At 40.2% G+C, this 17,293-nt stretch overlaps 1 protein-coding gene across 1 annotated transcript in view; it reads left to right on the top strand.

Annotated features, from left to right (window-relative positions):
* The window catches only part of csmd2 (CUB and Sushi multiple domains 2), a 148,813-nt gene that overhangs the window by 116,670 nt on the left and 14,850 nt on the right, over positions 1-17,293 (top strand). Inside the window, exons 41-55 of the mRNA XM_061664441.1 lie at positions 1,302-1,418; positions 2,225-2,434; positions 3,524-3,712; positions 4,723-4,900; positions 5,830-5,975; positions 6,078-6,158; positions 6,471-6,584; positions 10,543-10,731; positions 11,633-11,779; positions 13,364-13,552; positions 13,998-14,183; positions 14,279-14,473; positions 14,573-14,746; positions 14,844-15,017; positions 15,189-15,362. Of these exons, the coding sequence (XP_061520425.1) occupies positions 1,302-1,418; positions 2,225-2,434; positions 3,524-3,712; positions 4,723-4,900; positions 5,830-5,975; positions 6,078-6,158; positions 6,471-6,584; positions 10,543-10,731; positions 11,633-11,779; positions 13,364-13,552; positions 13,998-14,183; positions 14,279-14,473; positions 14,573-14,746; positions 14,844-15,017; positions 15,189-15,362 (2,463 nt within the window). The remainder of the gene's footprint in view (positions 1-1,301; positions 1,419-2,224; positions 2,435-3,523; positions 3,713-4,722; positions 4,901-5,829; positions 5,976-6,077; positions 6,159-6,470; positions 6,585-10,542; positions 10,732-11,632; positions 11,780-13,363; positions 13,553-13,997; positions 14,184-14,278; positions 14,474-14,572; positions 14,747-14,843; positions 15,018-15,188; positions 15,363-17,293) is intronic.

Here is a 17,293-nt window from a genome sequence, read left to right as displayed (position 1 = left end):
GAGACATGCCCGGAAGACCTCACCGGGGAGGCGTCCTGGAGGCATCCTAAACAGATGCCCGAGCCACCTCATCTGGCTCTTCTCAATGTGGAGGAGCAGCGGCTCTACTCTGAACTCCTCTCAGATGGCCGAGCTTCTCACCCTATCTCTAAATGAGAGCCCTGACACCCTGCTGAGGAAACTCATTTCGGCCGCTTGTATCCGAGATCTTTTTCTTTCGGTCATGACCCACAGCTCGTGACCATAGGTGAGGGTAGGAACGTAGCTCGACCGGTAAATAGAGAGCGTCACCTTTCGGGGTGACTCCCTCCTTTGTCTTAAGTAGGCTGTTTTTCTCATTTATTTTCCCCTTCCTCCTTACAATGCTTTTTTTCCCCCCAGTTCCAGGACCACTCACTTTTTTCTGCTTGAGTCAGCTGATGCGTTTAACATGAGTTTAGAGTCCTTTCATCTTTTTTGTGTCTTATTTCAGGGCTTCGCTCTTTTCATCTTTCTTGATACCATCATCTGTTTTATTTCTAACTATTTTGAGTCCTTGTCCTGGATTTCAGTCAAGGAAATTGTATCCACTGGTGGTTTAAGATGAAAGGAACTCTGACAAAATAGCAAGCTATGCATGATATGCCAGTATGACATTTTGATTAAAAAAACATCAACCTTTATTGTCTTACTATTGACAAAACTTTGTGCCTCAAGTGACTTGCAACTAGCGTGTTTATAATACAGTGCTCAACAAATGAATACCCCACCCATTGTGAAGTTTATGTTAAAGTTAATTAACAGCATTTTTACTTCCTGAAAACATTCGTTTTTGCAATGGGTAATATACCAATATGGGGAAGCTCTTGCATTGAACTGATATTTTTAATGGTAAAATATAATTATTATTCATGAATTTTCATTTAAAAAAATAAAATGACAAATTATTCTTATTCACTTGCGACACTGCTCACCTTTTTAGTTAGTTATTTCTTAAAGTTATTTCTTAAAAAAGAGGTTCAAGATGGGACCATAGAGGGCTGATTTTTTTTTTTTAAAGATAATTTTCCTCACAAACTACTGGCAGGTCATACTGACAGTTTTAACAAATGACAAAAAGTGATTTTTTTTTTTTTTTTTTTAAATTGTTAACTTCTTTTTGTTTCGCACTTTAGCACAGCATTTCCTTTACCCACACTCAACAAAGAACTGATTTTAACAGTAATGGTGCTGTATTAACGAATTACTTTTGATTTTTAAAATTTGTTTTTATTAAGTAATTGTCTCCATGCTAATATAATGCCCCCACTGCCTCCCGCCAGCCCAATGTGGAGGAATCCGGGAAGAGTTGGAGGGCATGATACTCAGCCCTGGTTTCCCTGGCAACTACCCTAGCAACAGTGACTGCACATGGAGGATCTACCTGTCAGTTGGTTACGGTAAGAATTAGCAGATCTTAGAAGCTTTTAAAATGCCACAAAGCATTTGGAGTGTGCTAAATATAGATTATATACCACAATTTTGCCGTTGGCACCATGAGCCTGAACAGTTTTCTTGGACTGTTCCTTCAAGGCTGGTGACTCTCGGCCATTTTAATTACTTTCCTCTTCTCTTACCACTTGGCACAGTAAGGGGAGAAGATTACTTGACTGCTTCATTCATGAGTAGACTTTCTGAGTTAAAGAATGCATAATACAATGGGGGTCATTCAACAGACCATTACTGCAATATGCACAGTCATTGTCATAATTGCTCCGAGACAATGATGATGAGCACAACCAGTAATATATATATTTTTTTATTATTATTATTCTTGTCTGACTGGAAATGGCACAGGTCCAGCTCATGCACTTCAATTTGTCTGTATGATTGAATGATTATCTCAGTGTCTTAATGTATAATGGGGGTTGTTGTGTTTGTTGGTGTCCCGTAATTTTGCAAGATTTCAACTTCACGCTATCCCGTTATCACCATTGAAGTTAGTAGTGTGTGTCTTTGTGCAACTGGTTCCTGGAGGTGTAATACAATGGGGATTGCGCACTGGAATTTTGGGCTTTTGAAGACTTTAACCAGTCAAATCAGTAGAATCAACAGTCTGTTTTCAGGCACAAAATGACAGGCACAAATGCCATTAAAGAAAAGGGCCATTAAACCTGCTAATTGTCCACTCGATGTTTAATGGATTTACACACTTTTGACAATAAAAAGAAGAAAATAATGCTCAGTCGTGTTCTCTTCTTGCCAGGAGCCCACATCCAATTTCTCAATTTCTCCACTGAAGCCAACCACGATTTCCTCGAAATACGCAATGGACCCATGGACACGAGCGCTATCATTGGAAGATTCAGCGGGCAGGATGTTCCTTCTTCGCTTCTCTCCACCTCACATGAGACGACTGTTTATTTCCATAGTGACCATTCGCAGAACAAACCAGGATTCAGGTTCGAGTACCAAGGTAAGTGACCTTGATATGAAGCCATTTTTACTTCAAGCAAGAGAATTCTTTTTGAACTGTCTAGTTTAATATTCAGTTCACATTATAACTGATATCATCACTAGAATTCATTTTGGCTTATTGTGGTCCTGACTTGGCTTCAGTATTCAGAGTTAATTTCTGCTGCAGAGCTTGATATAACCTCTAATCACTTCAGTGTAGTTTAGCCCAAGTACATTGACTATATTGAGCTATTTCCCTGGAAAAAGCTAAAATCGTAATAAAAAGGAGATCCTAGCGATGAATAAGGATTTGTAAAGGCAGAATGCTGTATGATATTCTCTCTTCTCTCATTCCATCAAGGTAATTTAGTCACTATCAATGTCACATGATGTGTGCATTATATGTTTTTAAACACTCTATACAAAACAGTTGATCGCTTATGGTAAAATATATTTTTGGGAAAGAGGAAAAGTTTCACGACTGCTAAAGGCACCACAAATATGTACGTTTTCTGATACCACAAACATTGGCGAATCGAAAAGTAGCAATGTGTATTTGCATAACGAGATGTAAATTACCTTATAAATCAAACATTATATTTGCAAATACCCCCATTTGCATGAGTTATCTCCTACAATAAGGAATCTGTGAACCATAGAAATCAATTTCTTCTGTCATATTTACATCCTGGCTCTTTGAGGCTCAACGCCTGCTCCACATTTGTATCCAAAGGGAAAAAGGGAGCTGTTTACAAACACTACTTTTAATGGCTCAAGCCAAACACACGCCTGTCACCCCGGGAAGGTCTTTGAAAGGGAGAAACAAAAACAGACACCTTTAAGGTGGGTAATTTGACCGTTAAACTAAGCTTACCTAATGTACTTTAAATAGAAATACGTACAGGGTCTTTAAACATAGTTTCATAATATCAGTTCACATAGCTTTTTTCATTGTTTGCCACTATAATATTTGGCTCTCATAGAAATCTAACTGAAAATTGTACACTAATTTGTGAGTATTTTATTTATCCTTTTTTTTTTCTTCATTACATTTGAAGTTGATATCTTACTTAATTCTGGTCGCATCATCTGCGTGCCTTGCCTACAGCTTATGAACTACAGGAGTGCCCAGATCCAGAACCTTTCCGCTACGGGGTGGTAGTGGGTGCCGGCTACAATGTGGGCCAGTCCATATCCTTTGAGTGTCTGCCTGGATACCAGCTAGTGGGACATTCCATCCTCACCTGTGAACACGGCACAACCCGTAACTGGGATAATCCTTTCCCTCGCTGTGAAGGTAGGGAAAAAGTGCTTTGTGTTAAAAAAAAGAAGTAAACTCTCAGTTTATCTATTTTACCCTTACAGTATAATTGAAGAGTCTACATTATGAAGTAATTAGCCTGTAACTTCAATATTATCGAATGCTATTTTCATCTGATATCCCAGTGGTTCCCGGAAACAAAAAAGGTGCTACAGATATTATTTAGGACAACCGAATGGAGAAAATATTTGCCATCATAGTTTGTGATTTAGACAATTACAATGTCCCCCCCTCAAGTTCTGATTCATGTAAACACTCATTTGGACTGTAATTCATAAGAAGGTTGGTTACAAGCTAGTGGAGAGCAATTCTATGAAGTCTCCATCTTTAATACGTCTGATCGATAACTCATCTGACAGGTGAGACACTCGCTGAGGGGTCTCTGTTGTTCAACATCAGGTAGCTGAATAATATGAACAAGTACTGACACACTACCTTCGTTGCCTCTGAGAAACAAATGAAAAAGCAATCTTAGCTTTGAGAATGATTGTATACACACAGGCGTCCAAGGGTGTGTCGTTAATCTGAACCGCTTGTCTCGGCTGCTCCAGACGTCCAAATGACTGTGATTACTGTGAGAAAGAATCTTCCTTCATGGTTGCACCTGTGAATATTAGCTTTGCCCGTCACAGGGTATCATAGTTTTCTTAATCGTAAATCTGTCTGTTGCTGAGAAATATGTGAATGCATGCAGATTTAGTACAATTTTACAGACATCTGAATGATAAATCAATGTTTCTCTAATACTTCTTTTATATCAAGTGGTAACATTGTAACCTCACATCTTTCATGAGCTACAGTATATCAACACCATTTGCGATAAAGAACTTGTCCGCTACGAAACTCTCCAAGTATAAAAGTTTTGGATGGAAAACATTGTTCTCAGTCCTCATTGGAGTTATAATTAATACATTCCTGGCCATTTGATGTACAGTATTTATATACTGCATATTGTGCCACTCTTTTTGAATTCTCTGTTATGTCAGTGCCTTGTGGTGGAAACATCACGTCGGACAACGGGACCATCTTCTCTCCACGCTACCCAGAAGAATACCTCAACTCGGCTGACTGCTCCTGGTTGATCACTGTGGCACCTGGCTTTGGAATCAAGCTTAACTTCACCCTACTTCATGTTCACGGGCCTCATGACTTCATAACTGTTTGGTAAGGAATAACCTCCATGACTATTTTGATAATTGCATTAAAAGAAAGGCAATAGTTGCACATAATTGGGTCTGTTTTGTCTGTTTTTGAAATTGTTTTGTGTTGTTGAAGCACTGAGTGTCATTTCATTACCTCTATGATGCATGGCTGACATTATCATATGCGCAACCAAAGCCAGTATTTGGGATGCATGAGACTACCCAGTCCTAGTTCATCCACTCTGCCCAAAGAACTCTCCAGAAACCCCATTTTTTTGTTTTGATTGCCAACCAACATAGCAACACAATGACTGCATGATAGTTTTAATACATTTTGGTCATTTCTCCACCACATGCTGATTTAACTGCTTGCAGAGTGATATAGGCTACTGTGCAGATGTTTACCTCTAGTGAAAAGTAGTTAAAAACAAAATTAGTTTTAAAAAAAGTTAAAACCCCATTTATTTGTCTCTTTTCTATGGAAGGCCCCTACTGAATTGATGTTTCTCAGTAAGCGCCCATAGAGCCAAGATGTGGACTATCATGTTCCCCAGTTTCAACTTGCCACCACTGTGTATCTAGCCACTGAACTACTGAGCCAAGGAAATGGGCCCCGTAATAGTAACTTGGCCGGAGTGCAGTCAGGCAGCAGTCCCTAGCCAGCCGTTTCCAGAGCTGCTTGTAATCTCCCATGCCCACTCCGACAGCCAAAGACAGATGGTTTTTAAGATGAATGGTTGTGATATAATGCTGGGAGCTGGCTTAATTGGCCATTCCTACGTCAGGGGACAGCTCAGATTGGGCCGCAGCTTCCAAAGACATTCCCATCGGATGCTAGTTAGTAACCACAGTCCAATCCAGATCAGTCATTCCGTGCTCAGATGCAGTTTTTACCTTCCTGTCGTGTGTTGTAATATTTCACACTCTCTGATAAGGCTTTGTTGCCTTTAGGGATGGCCCACAAGAAACGGCAAGGAAACTAGGTGTGTTCACTGATGGCGAGCCCAATGACCCCCCGAGGAGCACATCAAATCAGGTCCTGATCCGTTTTCGTAGCAACACAGAGAAAGGTGGATTGTTTCGCATCGACTATCAAGGTAGGCCCTTTTTTTGTTTTTCAACACACAATACATCCTGTATCATGTAGTGTAGTTTAACCCTAACCCTATCCTATATTTTTGTTTTTCTTATCAATAAAGCTTATAGGCTTCAGTCCTGTCTGCCTCCAACCATCATTCCTAATGCAGAGATCCTGATGGCAAGCAAAGAGTTTAAAATAGGTAAGACTTTGAAATGTCTCTATAATGGTAATTACTTGTCCATAGAAGTTCAATTTTCAACAATTAAAAGCATCTCTTTGTGTTTGACCAAGGAGCAGCAAGCGTGACATAGTGTTTCATCCCTTGTGAATAATTAATACTCTGTTTTCCATCTTTACACTCATGATTAGTGCCAGGTGATAGTGATTACCACTGTCCGACTGACATAAATTTAGCCTCATCGTAATCATTTTTAATGTTGTATCACTTTCATTATAGCCCTCAACCGCTCACAATAAAAAAACAAGTCCTCCTTCACCTCATTCTGTCCAGGTGACATCGTGCGCTATAGGTGTATCCCAGGCTACCAGCTAAGCGGCAACGACATCCTCACGTGTCGCTTATTGGCACACTTAGAGTTTGAGGGGCCTCCGCCCTCATGTGATGGTGAGTGAGTCAGATGCATCTGAGTTAAGGATGCTGTAACATAATTTTACAATTGTGGCTGCTTTTTTTTTTTTTTTAGCAACTTCATGTCTGCTTTGTTTTCTCATGCAATCTGAGATCATCGGTATCCTAATTTTGCAATTTAAATTTGAATGAACTAAACTTTTAAATACCGCTTACAGTCGATCATCCCAGATTATGAATATTAGTTTAATCATATAAATTAATGAAATCATTTCATTCGGCAATAGGCAGAGCCAAGGAATTAATATGGACCTGCTCCACCTGTAAAAAATATTATTTAGAACAGTTTACTTTAAGCGTAGCCAAAATGTTGATATGCAGATGAAGTCACATAATTTACAGATTAAAATCTAACCACAATTTTTTGAAGTGATTTGGAGTAAAATAACAATCTTAACAATTATGTAATTATCATATCACAGTGTGGTTATTCTCGTATACATTTCTCCCCCAAATGGATTCATACACATGCAGCTGGGCCACATTTCTGACTCCCATGGGTTTTGCCCAAGCCTGCAGTTATAATGCAAAAACCTAAAATCGCTTTGGTAGAATTTTTAATCTCCACGGATGATGCTTGGCTCCTGCGAGACTGAGAATGGCTGCCGTGTCGCTCTCTTCGTGCTGCGAATCATCCTCCCAGAGGACCCAATAGTTGCACTGTTACCAACAACGTTATCATGCCCAATGTTGTGTTCAACACCTTTCCTCAGGGTAAGGCGAAGCTGGTGCACAGAGAGGTCCCTCTTTTCCACTCTGCTTTAAATTATTATGAACGCATATTTTTACATGCTTTTTTTTCCAATGCTTCATTCTACATTGCCGCCTTGTCATTTTGTTTCTCACACGGTGGGTTTTCCAGCGAGTTAGCATAATGTGAGGATTGTGACTAATTTGCAGCATTAAATAAGGAAAAATATGTAAAATAGCAAAGGGTGAGAAAAGAGTAGGAAACAATAAGTTCAGGTAAAGAACAAAGAGTATTGGGGAAATTAACCAGGACAAACTGGGCCAGAACAAAGTAAAACATGTCTATTGTCTGAAAAAGTGTGACAAAATTGCAGTTTGTATATCCAACTGGAGTTAAATGAGAAAGAATAAAATAATACATAATGACAAAGTTTTGATAGACATGTACACAAAGCGAGTGACATCATGGATAGTAATTGGAGCTGAGATAAGGATTGACATGTAGCCCATCCAATGATTGTGTTATATACTGCATATAAAACAAAAACAAAAAACAGCCAATGACAGAATAGTTGTGACTTTAACAGAAACACATGCTCCTGTTCAATGGAAGAATGCATGCAGAGTCAATGATTTTAAAATTCTGACAGGATGCTTATTGTAGGGCTCAAATAATGAACATGTTGGGGAGCATGCATAGAGGGGGAAAAATAAAAAAGTTCAGTTTTCTCGGGATCTGCGCAAAATAAGAAGTTTGGCAGCAGTTGGAAAAGGGAGCCACGGTTTTACCAAGCAGAAGGACGGTGATAGAGATAGGAGAGGAGTTTAGAGCCAAGGCGAGCAAGGGGAGGACAAGGAGAGACTGAGGTTGGAATGCACAACTCATTGAAATGCACGGGACATGCCGGCTGCAGCTGCACCTATCAAATCATCGCTTCTGCCTCTCATGAGCACAGCCCTCCACGCACATAAAAAAATCGGCCCTCCACGTGAACACACATATACGTCTACCACAGTGCTCCCCTCTCGTCTGGCTTCCCAAGTTGTGGATGATATCACTGTGGTGGTCTCCTAAAGAGCAGTGCCAGAGCTTCCGGCCTGTTCTGCATTGCTTTTTGCCTCTGAGTATCGTCTCTTATCCTCTGCATTGCCTCTGATTGCCCCCCCCCCCCCCCCCCCCCCCCCCCCCTCCAGTTCCTGTCGATGCACCAGCTTACCAGCTTCACACTTTCACTCTTCTTGCATTAACGCACCTGTTAATCTCCTGTGCTGTCAACCTTCTTCGGCACTTATTTAAATCAAAGTATTTTTACATCTCTCAGCGCACTCATGTCCTGCTTGACGCTGCTTTAAATGCCACAATCACGCAGACACACATTTGCTTCTCTTCTTTGTATTCAGTCCAGAGACCTGTTGCCAGACATGAGTGGCTTTTTCCTCTCCCGCTTTTGCTGCCATTTTAAGCATCCACTTTGTGCATGATTCAATCTGCCCTGTGTTTGGTCGGACAGGCTAGTGTTGGATTCACAGTCCCTCCTGATAAGAACACTGCCACAATGTGGGTGAAGTCAGTAATTAAACACAAATGATCTCTGATGATTAAAATACTGTATCTCTATCAGACACCCCCTCGACCCACCTGCAATATGTTTTTTGGGCAGATACACAAGCAGGAAGATTTTCCGTCTCATTCATTTTCCAGCTGTCGTTAGCTTTCTTCCAGTATGCCCTACCGTTTCCTTTTTACCAGGCTCCTTTTTATTCCATAGATTGTTCTCTTTCAACTATGCCCCCTTTCTTTAAGTCCCAGAGAAAGGATTACAGTTGCCCCTTATTCAGGCCATCATTGTCATCCTGACTTCTCACAGTTGTTAGGCCCAACTGATTCGTGCTAACACTTATGTAGTGACTCATCCCCTTCAATCACCTCCTTATCACCTTTCTTCTTATGATAATTAAATTCAAGAAAAGGAGAGAAGAATACTGCAGCAGTGAAAAGCTTAATGTATCCGGGATTTCTGTGCGTGGGTGCTCATTCTGCAATTGTATGGTAGGGCTATGAATAAACAGACTGCAGTGTTTGCTTGCAAGCAGAACTAAACAGACAGGGGAATCCTTTAATTTTAGCAATAGTCACACTCCCTCATCTACCCGTTGGATGGGTGTGAAGAGAAGATGAATGGCTTTTGCGCAGATTGTGTGCTCTTTTAAGAAGGTTGTCTCACACGACAGTTTTAATTTCGAGACCTATCCGGTGACTTCTTTAGTAAAACAAACTGGTAGAGGAAAGAAATATGGTCGTAGGTTGGAATAGTTCTTTATGTTTAGCCGAAATGATGTAGAAATGGCCTAAAGAAGAAAAAGTTCAAAATGATAATTGTGTGGCATGTACTGTAAATCAGATTGCCCCACTTGGATTGGATTGAGAGATTGTATTTGGCTCGCAGTTTGAGCATTTGAATCTGTAAATGTGCTCCAAATACTTTTCCGTCACTTTTTCCTCCCCCTTAGAGGTTTTGAGACTATCTACTGTGTGTTGTACACGTCGATTTCCATCATGTTTTATACATATTGCTTTGAACATACATACATTAACAATTTGCATGATTTATGATAATCTTTCTCTGGCTTGAGGTTTTCAGCTATTGAGTATTCAGCGTAAACCACCATTCCACTGGAAGTTATTTGCAATTCAGTGAGCGACACACTTGACGTAAGATTTCCTCATGCTATAAATCCCACTTAGTTTGCACGCCAAGAATGATAAGTGCCAACATTTATAATAATTTGTAAACACAATTTCAACCGAGGCAGTCAGCCACTTTTTTGCCCCATTGACTTTATAATCTTTTTTTATATTTGAAAGCAAATACTACGGTAAACATGCTACAAACACATGGGGTGAAGTGGGTCCACATGCACAAAAAAGAGATTTTTGCTCAATGCTATCCATTAATAATAGAGAATACTAATGGTATTTCTCGACAGACTTAGTTGACAGTTTAGTGTTTGTAATAATTATCGAATTACAATAGCGCTTTTGAGAAACACTCTTACACTCAAACAATATTATGGATCCACCTGATGGAGTGCTTCAGGATCAATTCAATTGAAATACTAATGAATATAAATCATCCATTATCGTCATTATTGATCACTAAATTAGCAATCACTAAATTAGTAGTAGAAAATTCTGCTGCTATCAATTCTTAGTTTTTTTTTCTCTCTTGTCTTGACTCAACAGTGACGTGTCCCACGAATGAGGTGTTGACAGCATCCACAGGTGTCATCATGAGCCAGTCACCAGGCACCGGCTTCCCTCATTTTGAGTCCTGCTCCTGGGTTGTCAAAGTCGAGCCCGGATACAATATCACTTTCACGATAGAACATTTCCAGACCAGCCGTCAATTTGATGAGCTTGAAATCTTTGATGGTGAGATACTGTGTTTTCTTTTTGAATCAACATATTTACTTTCAGTGTTAACCAAAAGCGATTCGATGCATGTACAATTAAAGCGTAAAATGAACCAAAGAGCCACACATGGTCTTGCTTCTGCATCTGCTTTGTGGCATTTTTCACATAATTACAGTGGCAGTCAGCAAGCCTGGCAGGCTTCTCGCAGTAAATGGTGGTCGTATATGCAAGACTTGCTGATTAGTCGTTTTTTTAAATTATTATTTCAAAGCAAAAAGGAGCAGACATTTGCTAACCTTAAGGCTGCCAAACCAATTACTGAGCATACTTTAATTTTTTCGCCTCCTCAATTAGGAGCAGAGTCAATTTTTATGTTATTATAAGTGAAACTAAAATCATAGACATAACTAGGCACAATTGTGGACATAGTGACCCTGTTCTCATGAAAATGTAGGAGAGCATAGGCTACAACATCTAATTCTACGTAATGTCAGCAACAGGGTTATTTGAAAAAGCAATTTTAAATCATGAATTTATTAAAAAGGAAGTACTACATTCTTGAATTAATTGGTAAAAATAGAGAAAGCTGACATATAAACAAGTGGTACAAATGGAATACAGCCTCTCTTTTTCCGTCGGCAGATATTTAACATGCTGTCTGTTGTTTTCTTCCCAACTGTTATTTTCAACTCTAACATGGGAGTGACAATTCTGTCGACAAATCAATGGGCAGCACCAAATGAACCCTACCGTACTCCTGAGGCCAGTACAACTAACCAAAGGGTGCTTAGGAGAATGGATGTACAGATTGCTTATTTTGAAAACATTGACAATGAATGTCCTCAAAAATTCCTATAATCAAAAAAATCTATTTTGGGGACAGTTTTGTCTTCTACATCACATTTGTGTCTTGATTCAGGCCAATCAAGACAGAGTCCTCTTCTAATCACACTCAGTGGTAACTACTCCAGCCCGCTCAGCATCACCAGCTCCAGTAACAAAGTCTACCTGCACTGGTCCTTCGACCACACGACCAGCCACAAAGGTTTCCGTATACGCTATTCAGGTAAGAAGTGTCTTTAGGAAAGAGAATCAGCTATTTTTAGTGATGCAAACTTGCATCCCTGTGTTCCTTACAGCACTGGGTCAGGGGAAGTCATATTTTGATTTGTTACTCTAGTTGATATTTGATCTTATGAATCCAAAGACATCACAGCACCTGGAAATATGATATACATACTGTATCTCCATGACAACCTAATGGGGGTGGAGAACATCTGCAGCACATGCCTGGGAATCAGTTAAATCTTAGAAGCGATGCTTCCATTTCTTCTTCAGTTCCGTTAATGGATCTATTGTTGTACTATACGACACCTGAATAACTGACAATGAATTATGACTGTTTAAATATTTAAAAGACTCTCCAAGCTCTTCATCAACGGCCAGATTGACAAATCATTCTTCCCAGTTCTCATCGAGCGCTCTATCCCCCCAACTGGGTGTTTGTGCTGTCATTCCTTTGCTTTTCCCTTTCTTTCAATTTCTCCTCACTGATGATTGAGTTTGCCATAGCAGGTTCCATGACAGATGGGTAGATTGATTGCCAAAAACCTGCAATTTGCCATGGTCAACATGAGATTATCGTGGCGGTGAGAGAGAAACAGATGGCACAGGCACATTTGGCGTACACACCTTGCTTTTGTCAGCAATCCGTCAATTATTGCGTTAGCAGCAGGCAAACATCTCCTGGAGCACTTTCTAATCATGGCCCCGTTCGTAATGCGCCACGTTTCATTGTGCGGCACGCACGCGTCATAATGTGCCTCTGACTATATCTTTTGTGCTTCATATCCCTCCCCTTGTGGCTCCCACCTCCCTAATACCAATTCGTATCCTCTCACCTGCCCATGTCGGTTTGAATCCTTTGAGCTGCAGGGCTGATTGGGATGAGACAAGACATGTTTTCTCAGAGGCAAAAAGGGAGCGAGGAGGAATGAGGATAACAGAAAGGCAGGAAAATGAGATTGATACTGATTGAAGTGAAGAATTTAAAAAAGCTCTCAAGATGACACTCAGGGTGACTGACAGGAGAAGGCCGTCCAATATAACATGTAGTTAGCCTGTCTGTGTCTTTAATATAAATATTGAATTTGTCTGATTTGTATAGTACAGTAGTCATATTGATAAACCAGAATGGAAAGATAATATTTTTCCATTTCACCAAGTGAGGTATTATTTCATTAGAGTCTCTTATTCTTTCAGATCTGTTGCTGGGACCATTTGGAATGATGTACGACTATTGCAGCCTATAATAAGGCCACCAAACAAAAACATACACTGTGCTTCAATTATTATGTATCCATCATTTTTATAATCCTTCTCAGCATGTATTGACACACTCCAAACCAATTCTCTCTTTCTTAGCCGTATAGCCTTCCCATTTTCATCTACCATATATATCCTCGTTTACTTCACCATCCAGAGATGACAGATGCAAATTAAATCCTGGGCTCTTTGCAATAGGAAGCATATTAATCCTTCACCCCCTCAGCAACCACTTGAATCGTTTTACATTGTTATTGGGTTATATGCTTATCCGCATCAGCATACAAATGTATATTGTTACTTTTTTTTTTTTAATCCGCCATAGCGGCCTACTGCAGCCCGCCCAACAACCCTGTAAACGGCACAGTGCACAGTCTGACAGGCACCAAGTTGGGAAGCACTCTGCGTTTCAGCTGTGACCAAGGCTTCCGACTTATTGGCCAGAGCAGTGCCACCTGCACCCGCACTGCCCAGGGGATCTATCAGTGGAATGCACCAGTGCCGCTCTGCCAAGGTAGGGGTCCAACGAAATAATAAGGTAGATTTGGAAAAGACAAAAAAAAGATGAAAATACCTGACAGTTTTTCAGTGTATTATCATCATTGAGGTATGTTCTCAACTGAAGATATTCCACACTGCTGGTTACATCAGCTTTTTTAAGTGACACTCTTGTAAAATAGTTGGGATGAGAAAAAAAAATATTTGCCTCTCATCAATTTTAATTTTAATTTAATTTAGTTAAAATATATATTTTCTTCCAATTTATATATATTTTTTGTATTTTCTGGCTGATTAAACATCCCTATAAACAATAATTATTGCCAAGCATCTTCAAGAATTTTCAATCAGTTTTATTAAGAATATCAAGTCCAACAAGATCAACAGTTTACAAAAACGGGATATCAAAATAAATTATATAGCTTGGGCTCCTCCCTCTCAACACCCACTTTCCATGCCAGTTACATCCTGTGGAATGCCAGTGCTTCCTGTCAATGGTAGCATTGTGGGCCAGGACTTCTCTCTCGGAGCCAGGGCTACATACCAGTGCAATCCTGGATTCCGACTTGACGGGCCTGTCACCGGTACAATGGTCTGTCAGGAATCTGGAAGGTGGAGTCCCATTGAGGCCCCTCCTAGATGTGTCCGTAAGTATTTCGCTAAAGTTCTCTAGAGTGTTGTGTGAAAGTTTCAAAAAAATGTGAACACTGTTGATGATTTCTTATTGTTTTTGATCATACAGCGGTGACCTGCCCTGATATTGGCCACTCTGCAGTACAACATGGGCGGTGGAGATTAATTTATGGAACCCAGAACCAATACGACACTATAATGATGCTCATATGTGACCCGGGGTATTACTACAGGGGTCAAAGGGTCATTCAGTGCCAAGCCAATAGCACTTGGAACTACCCAGATCCACGCCCTTTCTGTGAGAGTAAGTATTAAGTAGCTGCTAATATTCTCATCCATACTTTTGTTTCATTTGATGGGATGCTTGGATTTCGATTAAAAAACAATGTGTTTCTTCTTTAAGTTATCTCCTGTAGTAATCTTGGGACTCCACCAAATGGCAACAAGATAGGAACACTGACTGTGTATGGAGCCACAGCAATTTTCTCGTGCAATACAGGTTACACTTTAGTAGGTTCCCGTGTTCGGGAGTGCATGTCTAACGGACTTTGGAGCGGAACACAAGTCCAGTGTCTGGGTGAGTCAACTAACAAAGTGCTGCTGTGCGAAGCTCATTTCTTAAAAAACTGTGAACGTGGGCCTTCATGACATGCAAATATTTTTTTTTTTAATAGCTGGCCACTGTGGCAGCCCTGAGCCTATTGTTAACGGCCAAATCAATGGAGAGAACTACAACTATAGAGGTAGTGTTGTGTACCAGTGTAACCCAGGATTTCGTCTCATCGGGGTGTCCGTGAGAATCTGTGAACAGGACCATCGCTGGTCAGGACAAACCCCAGTTTGTGTCCGTAAGTACTTGTTGAAGTTACTGGTCCTCTGTTTTTTAGTGAAAGCCATCTAACTTCTTGTATCAATTAAAATATTTAAAATAATTATACTGACAATGAGCTTTGTTATCTGAGGTAGATCGTTAACGGGACACTGACTTTACTAAAATGTCATTTTCTTGTTTTTTCCAGCTATCACATGTGGTCATCCCGGTAACCCCGCGTTTGGTATGACACAGGGAACCCAGTTCAGTTTAAACGATGGTGTTCACTTTGTCTGCAATACCGGATATATTCTTCAGGGCGCTGTTGAGTCCAACTGCCAAGCCAATGGGCAGTGGAGTAATCCTCTCCCTCGGTGTAAAAGTGAGTAACAAGAAGTGCACATTAATATTTCATCAGAATTTGAATTTAGAATTAGAATATTTACTGTCTCATGTATAAAACTCAAATATCAGAGTATATTGCTGTTAATGGAAAACAAAACAAAAAACAGTAACTTTTACAAATTTTACATGAATGTGAGCCATACAAATTTCTATTGTACTATATAAGGAAAAACTATTTCATTTTGATTTTGATAGCAGCCACATTATCTCTGCAGATTTTAAATAATTAAATATAAACAAATTGAGAGAACAAGGCCACCTGGACAAGACGCGAATGGCTGGAGGGAGCTGATTAGTTGACACAAGGAATAGCTGGAGAGGGGAACCTGAACAAAAGAAATCAACATGGGACCAAGAAACACATGACATAATATGAAACAAATTCTAAACAAAGTCAACAAAAAACAGACCATGATATTCACAGGGAGAAAGTGTTTTAATGACTCCACTTACAGGGAATTGAACTGAGACAGCAAAGAAAAGAAGAGTAAGTTATTAAAATAGCAACTGGTCAAATATGTTTATGAATTATGAAGCTGGCGGCACGGTGGCCGACTGGTTAGAGCGTCAGCCTCACAGTTCTGAGGACCCAGGTTCAATCCCCGGCCCCGCCTGTGTGGAGTTTGCATGTTCTCCCCGTGCCTGCGTGGGTTTTCTCCGGGCACTCCGGTTTCCTCCCACATCCCAAAAACATGCAATAATTGGAGACTCTAAATTGCCCGTAGGCATGACTGTGAGTGCGAATGGTTGTCTGTTTGTATGTGCTTTGCGATTGGCTGGCAACCAGTTCAGGGTGTACCCCGCCTCCTGCCCGATGACAGCTGGGATAGGCTCCAGCACGCCCGCGACCCTAGTGAGGATAAGCGGCTCAGAAAATGGATGGATGGAATTATGAAGCTCACAGGCTCACCTACGAGAGAAAACAAGAACAATCACGGCATCTTTTAGCTTCTATAGAGGACAGCTTCATTTTAAAAGCTGCACCTCGTCTATTATTCAGTCATTAAATTTTGTGCTTTGTACGAGCAAAGCAAGGACATTTAATTGGGTAGCGTTTTGTATAAAAAGCAAAATATCTAAGCAACGCTAACTGAAAGCTTCATGGTAAGTGTAAAAGGTCTCTTGTGAGTTTAGGCCCAAAATGTGACTAAATAAATGAAGGACCTACTTTAATGAACACAAACAACATTTAACAAAGCATTGGGGAGGTTAAACGTCCGTGGCTTGCTTCTTAATTGTGAGACGAAGGGAAATGTGCAAAGGACATTCTGTACCAGCAGAATGGGCAACTGGCGGCCCACATTAATGTGTGACTCTCAAAATAAATGAATAGATACATTATGAACATAAGAACATTAAGAACATCAGAGTTGCCCGCTCACAGCTGTCCGTCTTAAATCTCTTTACTCTATCAGTCTTTTTATTGCCTGGATTGCTGGAGTCTCCAGATCTTCAGTTTGAGATGTGTGTCACTGTGTGAATGGGCGGGCACCGGGTTGATGTTTGGATCTCCCATTATCCTCACTGTCTGCGCGACCATAAGTAGATTAGAGGTCTCTCGGTAAATCAGATTTATCACATTAATTAGAATATTGCAGACATATTTTGTAGGTATACAAAAAAAATTGCTATTTTAGTATAGACTAAAAATTTAGTCTATACTCCCTGCCACGCTCTTGTTCTGAGATTGAAAAGGAAAAATGAAGTGAAGATTCATTTTGCCTTGAACCTTGAGCTTTGTCTTCTCTGAAAGGTAGAGTTTGAGTCAGTCAGACAAAAGATGTTTTCTGCTGGCTATAAGAGTCTGCTGGCTCATCCATAAGGCGCTTAGCTCTCGCTAATCACCAGCAATTTTAGTCTTGACAACAGAACCATAACACCACCTGCCTCTGAGCTACTCATATTTAG

Source organism: Phycodurus eques, chromosome 20 (assembly GCF_024500275.1).
Source record: "Phycodurus eques isolate BA_2022a chromosome 20, UOR_Pequ_1.1, whole genome shotgun sequence".
Classification (NCBI taxonomy): domain Eukaryota; kingdom Metazoa; phylum Chordata; class Actinopteri; order Syngnathiformes; family Syngnathidae; genus Phycodurus; species Phycodurus eques.
This window is presented reverse-complemented; position numbering and strand designations above follow the sequence as displayed.